Source organism: Galeopterus variegatus, unplaced genomic scaffold, assembly GCF_000696425.1.
Source record: "Galeopterus variegatus unplaced genomic scaffold, G_variegatus-3.0.2 Scaffold6364, whole genome shotgun sequence".
NCBI classification, from domain to species: Eukaryota; Metazoa; Chordata; class Mammalia; order Dermoptera; family Cynocephalidae; genus Galeopterus; species Galeopterus variegatus.
Genome location: NW_007732475.1, coordinates 50,571 through 57,378, shown reverse-complemented (window position 1 = coordinate 57,378; position 6,808 = coordinate 50,571). Strand labels below are relative to the sequence as shown.

Below are 6,808 nucleotides of genomic sequence, written 5' to 3'. Positions count from 1 at the left end.
GGGGGGGGGGAGGAATAGGCTGGGGGTGGGAGTCAAAGGTGAGCATGGGGGTTACAAAGGGGAAAGGGGACCCCAAAAGGTCAGAGTCACGCCTGTGGTGGGGCCACCGGGCCTGGGTGGGGGTAAGGCGGAGGTGGGAGACCTACCCTGCTGGTGGTCTGGATCCTGCCAGTCCCCTGTCTCATCCCAGAGGTGGCTGCTATGGGCCGAGGCGTCCTGGGCTCCATCCCGGGCCCAGCTTGTGCGGGGCGGGCTCTGCTGTGGGATGGGATTGTGGGGGCACCGGAGGGCGGAGTGGGAACGCCTGCACACGCAGCTCATCAGACCGGTTGCTTCCCTGGGAGACGTGTTTCGTGTGGAAAAATCCTGGGAGACAAGTTTGTGCGGCGCAGAGCGGGCCTGGAGGCATACGCCTGGCACGGGCCTGGAATCCGCCCTTCACTTGGGCCTACCTGGGCCCACCTGGGGCCCTGCAGAGGGCATTCTGGGGGCTATGGGAGGGCACTGGGTAGAGGGCCAGAGCCACACAGGGATGGAGGGAGCTCTGGTGGGGTGATGGTGGAGAGGAGGCACCTGGGAGGGGTGGTGCGTGGGAGATACTACCTGGCGGCCTGTGGGGTCCCCAGGCGGGTTCTGCCGGCCTTCCCCCCCTCCTTGGCAGACAGGGCTGTGGGTGCCTCAGCGCTGTGAACAGCCTCCTTGAGGACGCCCGGACCCTGAGCTGCACTGGGCCTGCTGCTGGGGCTCAGACCCCGGGAGAGCCTGGACTATGAGACTCGCTTTCTCTGACTGCTACAGGGCCAGCCCCCACTGCAGTTCACCCTAGGCTTGGAGCCGCAACCTTCCCCTGGGACCAGCCGCCCCCAGGATCCCCTCTCACTGGAGCCAGTGTGTGGGGTGGGCTTTCTGGAGGAGGCAGGCCTGCAGAGACTGGAGGATTCACCCAGCGAGCTTAGAAAACAGACAGGAGGGTTCCATCTGTGTGCCAGGGTCTGGGAATCTGCGTTTATGCCCTCAGGTGGCCTTGGTGCACGACTAGATTGAGAAACTGGGACCTGAGTGCCTGGAAGGCTGAGTGATACTCTCAGGTGGGTCCCAGGTGGCTGTTGCCTCTCAGAGGGAACTTGTCGATAAAGAGTAGGGCGTGGGGTAGGGAGGACTCCCGTGTGCTGGATTTGGGGGGACACTGAGAAGGTGTGCTGGGCACGGGTCGGGGGTGGAGCTGCCAGTTGTGGGTGCACACGAGAGAAGTTGGGGGAGGGGGCGTACAGAGCAAACCTCTAGGGGTCAGGAGCCTGTGGGGTGGAGGGAGGTAGGGGTGGGTGTATGGTATTAAGGAGCAGAAGCGGGAGGATCAGGGAGAAAGGTGCAAGGATGTTAACAGAAAAACAATATTCAAAATCAAAGTTCAGAGGTGTGCTGGCGCATGGAGAGGTTAAGTAGGTCGCCAGTGGTCACACAGCCTGCGGGGCCGGGGTGTCAGTGCAGCCCTCATGACAGACCGGGGTGGGGGTGCAGCTCGCTGGCTGGAGGCCCCAGAGGCGTGCGTCTGTCCGTGTGTTTCCTGTTTGCAAGTCTGCCTGGTGAGGTCTGGGCTCCAGCCAAGTCCAGCCCAGGGCCCGCCTCCTCTGGGAGCTACTGGGACTTGCCACCTGGGCGCCACCTCTGCGCCCTGCGCCCTGCAGGCAGTGTGGCCCCGACCCTCGATCTTGGGACTGTGGTGGGCTGCTCCGTGATCTCGGGGCTCCCATCCCCAGGCTCCTGCCCTTGACCCTTGACGTGGGGGCAGCTGAGGGGCACACCCCAGTCAGCTCTGGGGCAGCACGTTTCCTAGGGGTGCACACCATCCCTGGCCTGCCTGCGGTCAGTCAGTCCCTTTGTTACGCTTGTTGTCAGGTGTGCCCTGCGTTCTTCCTGTGCTCCAGGCAGTGCGCCAGGGGAGGTGTGTGTGACCTGGGCACACGTGGCTTCTTCCAGGAGCTCTCCTGGGGTCTAGTGGGGCACAGACCACAAACAGGGTGGCTGGTGGAGCAGAAGCTTCTAACCACAGAGAATTAATGACCCCAAAGGGAACAGAGTGGCTGGAGCCAGTGGGTAAGTCCTGAGTTGGTGGGAAAGGGGGCTTCGGATGCTTTTCAGCCTCTGGAAAGAGAATGGATTAAGGGGGCAAGGGAGGGAGCAGAGAGTCCATGGTGAGGTGGGTGGCTGGGCCCCCGGCAGCCTGGACTGGGTGCTGGTGGGGAGTGGGGAGAAATGCTGCCCGCCACTGGGGGAGGGCTGGCGACCCTGCCCACGCTAGGACGTCTGCACCCAGGTCCTGGGAGGGACGAGACACCCAGTCCTCAGTCCTCACAGGAACTCTGGAAGGGTGGGGCTACGAGGACCTTTGTCTTACAGATGGGGAAACTGGGGCTCCACAAGGCTAAATGCATTTCCAGAAGTTACTGAGCAAGCCAGGGTATGTAGAGAAATTTCTGACCCTAAGAGCAGAACAGGAGTGGTCTGGAGACCAGGGCTGGCTGATGGGGTGTCAGGGGGGTGTCTCGGCAGAGCCCCCCAGGGTCCCCTAGCCTTGTCTGGGCCACTTTCTCCACTTGTGCTGGGAGGGATTTGTGCAGCTGGCCTTCTCTCAGGGGCTCAGCTTTCGGCTTCTGAAACGGATTCCCTGTTCCTGTGAGCGCTTTGCTACCCTCGGTGCCCCTTGGCTTTGCTGCCGTGAGGTGTCAGCTGCCTTTGCACTTGAGGCACCGCAGGGCTGGGCGTGACTTTGGGTGGGCACTTATCCCCCCACCAGGTCAGAGGGTGACAGCCATGCACACTGCCTAAAGTGGCAGGGTCTTCACCTGGAAGCCCGGAGACCCCGTCTGCACACGCATTGGCTGACTTCTAGGCATCGGTGTTTCGGTCTTAAGATTCTCGCCGGTATTTGGTTCAGAAAAGTTTTCTTCTGCTTTATCGCTTGTGCATTTTTCCTTCCGTCTTTTCCCTGGTCTGGCCTCTGTCTTTGTTGTCCTCCCTCGCGTCACTTGCGTCTTTCTTTTCCATTTAGTTTTCTGTGCTGCTTCTCAAGCTCGTCTTCTGTGTTCCTGACTGCGTTTCCAACAACAGTTGTTCTTAGTTTTCGAAATTGCTGAAGTGAGTTTTCTTTCCGTAAAGATTTTAATTTTTCTCTTCCATTTCTTGCCAAATGTTGTCAGATAATTTTTACGTCCTCTGTTTTATCATCGATTTTCAAGGATTTCTGCAGATGTCACCTGCGCCCCCTGCCTGCCCCACCCGTGTCTCCAGCAGCTGCACAACCCTGCTGGAACGCGGCCTTCTCAAATTTGCCACTCTCTTCCCTGGCTTTGTTTTTCTTTTTTTTTTTTTTTCCGTGTCCGGCAACGGATCGCAACCCTCAGTGTTGCCCCCGTACCGGACCGGGACCGGCAACGGGATTGCAAACCTCGGCGTTGCTCCCGCGCCTCGCTCAGCCAGTGAGCAGGAACCGGTCTGTACGTGGGATCCGAACCCTGCCGCCGCGCTTCCCAAGCGGCGCACTATCCAGTGCGCCACCGGGCCGGCCCGTGGCTTTGTTTTTCTCTACAGAACTTGCCACCAGCTGGCACCGGACATTGGACATTTTACTTACCGTGTCTGTGTGCCCCTACCTGCACGGGATGCGGTTCCGGGAGGGCGCGGCTTCTGTCACTGCTGTTTCCTCCAGCCGCGCACAGCGGGCGCGCCACAAGCAGTTGTTAAGACGGAGTAATAAATTATGGAGTCAGTATGGTCTGGATTACATGGAATTTTCCTGAAATTTCCTTCTGCGTCCTGAGGCAATTCCGACGTGCGTGGGCACCTGCCTCGTTTACGTTTCCTTTTTCCTTGCCCCACTCTCTTTTGCAGGTAGTATGTATTCTTAAGTCCAATGCTGGTTCCTTTTTTGTTACAAAGCCTCCGTGAGTGGGAACAATTCCCCCTGAACTGGGTACTTAGGGAGGTGTGGGCAGTACCAGCCGGGCACCTGGTGGCTTGCAGGTGGGCTGGGACCCCTGCCCTGTGGGCACTTTTCCCCTAGGGACCAGCAGGACTCATGAAGCCCACAGGTCACAGTTGGTGTCTACCAACATCTGCTGTCTGCTTTGGTGAGCAGCCACAGAACCGGTGCTCCTTGCCCGTCCCTTCCAGCATCGAGAGGAAGAGAGAGAGGCAAGCTCTTGGCTTTGAAGATGAGGGGCCAGAAGCCCAGGAATCCAGCGGACCTCTAGAAGCTGGGAAAGGCGAGGAAACAGATTCACGCCTCAAGTCTCCAGGAGGAATGCAGCCCTGCAGACACCTTGATTTTAGGATGTCTGATTTCTATAACTGTGAGATAATAAACTTGGGGTGATGTAAGCCACCTCGTTTGTGGTAACTTGTCACAGCAGCCATAAGGGACTCATACAAGCTCCAGCTCCAGGCAGTGCTGGCCTTCCTCCCACGGCCTGGACTCAGGCTAAGACGGCAGCAGAGACCCGAGGGCAGGGAGGAGACACAGGAAGACAGCACTGTCCGGCCTGGGTCAGCACTCCCCCGGTCCCCTCCTGACCCTGATCTTTTAGTTACATGAGCAGAAATCAAACAGGCAGCCCCCCACCCTGGCCCTTAGAGTTGAAACCAATTCGAGTTGTGTTTTCTGTTCCTGGCAACTCAGTATCCTGATTACTCCCCTCCCTGGCACAGGACACTCCCCACCGAGGTGCAGAGACTAACACCCAAGCTGTTTTCAGAACAGAGGGATGAGCAGACGACCACCTGTTCTCTGCTCCCAGCCTGGGAGAGCCCCTCGCTACGTCTGTTTTAGAGGCCAGACTCCACGGGCACAGGGTGGTGAGGAAGAAATCCCAAACCCCATGCCCACCAGGGACCAACGCAGAAGAGGGCAAGTGGTCTTGGGGTGGAGGGGGGTGGCGCCAGCAAGGGACACCGACTGGTGGGCAGTCAGGGCCAGCCGTGGGCCCGGGGCTCTCTGCCCTCCCAAGAGAGCAAGGCACAGAGGATGAGTCAGAACTAAAAAAAATATTTCATTTCATTCTGAATAAAAAACGGAACAGACAGAACTCTTGGAAATCCTGAAAACAATGTCATCGCTACAGCAAAATTTCACAGAAATCATCGCACAGTATGTGGGACCGAGGGTGGCCCCGAACAGTGAAGGCTGCCTCTCTGGGACCTCGGTGGGAGAGAGGGGGCAGGCACGGGCGGTGGGTGGCAGTGGCCCCTCTGGCCAGCACCACCGAGTCCCCAGGTACCAGAGGACTCCAGCAGGAGCTGCGGGGCTGCCCGTCTTCAAGATGCCTCCTTGCGGGAGCCCTTCCGGCTGCGAGTGCCCCACATGCCCCGCTTGGAGTGGTAGTGGTGGTAGAAGTTCCGCACCCGGAGCCGCTCCACCTCCAGCCCTGCCTGCAGGACCCTGGGGAGTAGACGGGGTCTCAGGGCCACCACAGGGCCTATAGGATCTGGGGCAGAATTAGGTCAGGGCCATCCCTGTGTCTGCAGGACCTGGGGCTGGGGAGGAGTTGTGGGGAGTGGGTGGGTGGGAAGGGTCTCTCTGGGTCCACAGGACCCTGGGAAGACAGGGGAGAGTGGCAGAGTCCCCTCCGCATGGGAGGGCTCCTGGGGTCTCTCCACTCAGAGGAGGAGGATGGGGGTCTGCTCGGTCCCGCGGGGGTGGGGGCGGTCACCTGTCCAGGAGCTCCCAGTCTTCACCGCCCCACTGGTCTCGGAACTCCTCAGTGTTCATGCCTCCAACACGGTCAAAGTCCGACTTGTAGATCCCAAAGAGGCCGAAGCCATTCACCTCCCAGTAGCCTGGGCAGGAGGTGCGGGAGGGGGAGGGCATCGCCCTTTAGGCGCCAGGTCCTGCGCGGCCTCCTCCCCAAGGGCCTCTGTGGGACCTCAGCAAGAGGTGTGGTGCAGGGTCCCATCGCTACGGGGGCTCTTCGGGGTGTTGGGCCATAACCCAGGAGCCTGGCTCACGACCGTGGGATCCTGGGGAGGTTCCTAGGGACCCAGTATGACCCTGGCTGTTCGGGGGGCGGCTGTCCTGGACACCACAGGGGGTACTGATGTGGTCCCATGATGATCTTGGGTGTCGGGACACGCCCCAGGGTTTGCGGACTTTACTCTGGTGGTTGGTGGGACCCCGGCGTTGCTGGACGGGCGGGAGGGGGGCAGTCAGGGCAATACCATGGGGGTCCCCCGGCGAGCTCCCGCAGCCCAGGCGCATGACCACGGGCGCGAAGGCCAGCTTGCCCTCCACGCAGTGCTTGCGGACGCTGTCCAGGATGCTGGGCGGGAAGTGGATGTGCAGGTCGCAGAGGAAAACGATGCTGCTGGCGTCCTGGGGGTCGCAGGCGTCTGAGCCCCGGCCTCTGCTCCCGAAGGCCTCCCACGCCACCGCCCCCCACACCCCGATAGGGTCCACGGACCTCCACCGCGTCCACTCCAGCCTGCAGCCCAGCAGAGCGCTCGAAGTTGCCGGTTCGCCTCAGGTACTGGTACCTGGCGGGGGAGCGCGCGGGGAAGTCAACCCACTTCCCTGCCCCGGGCCCGCAGAGGCGCTGGGTCCTCCCGGGGGCGCAATTACCGGGGCAGCCGCGCTGTGCGCAGGGCCTGCTCCACGTCCATGTCCTCGCTCTCGAAATCCACCAGCACGACGTTGAAGCGCGCGTCCCCGGTGCGCGCGTGCAACGCGGACATGTCGGCCAGGAACTGCGCCACCCAGCGCGCCTGGTTCTTCACTGCGGGGACGGCCGCGCTGAGCCGGCTCCCCTGCGCGGCGTGG

The 6,808-nt window shown here is 60.9% G+C and overlaps 2 protein-coding genes across 2 annotated transcripts in view; both read right to left on the bottom strand.

Moving 5' to 3' along the window:
• PKP3 (plakophilin 3) overlaps nt 1-321 on the bottom strand; it is a 10,428-nt gene extending 10,107 nt beyond the window's left edge. Inside the window, exon 1 of the mRNA XM_008590780.1 lies at nt 147-321. Coding sequence (XP_008589002.1) covers nt 147-321 — 175 coding nt within the window. The remainder of the gene's footprint in view (nt 1-146) is intronic.
• Nucleotides 322-5,025: 4,704 nt separating this feature from the next.
• Nucleotides 5,026-6,808, bottom strand: part of B4GALNT4 (beta-1,4-N-acetyl-galactosaminyl transferase 4) — a 10,526-nt gene continuing 8,743 nt past the window's right edge. Inside the window, exons 13-17 of the mRNA XM_008590779.1 lie at nt 6,611-6,795; nt 6,453-6,525; nt 6,211-6,364; nt 5,706-5,832; nt 5,026-5,434 (exon numbers count right to left, since the gene is read on the bottom strand). Coding sequence (XP_008589001.1) covers nt 5,311-5,434; nt 5,706-5,832; nt 6,211-6,364; nt 6,453-6,525; nt 6,611-6,795 — 663 coding nt within the window. The 3' untranslated portion in view covers nt 5,026-5,310. The remainder of the gene's footprint in view (nt 5,435-5,705; nt 5,833-6,210; nt 6,365-6,452; nt 6,526-6,610; nt 6,796-6,808) is intronic.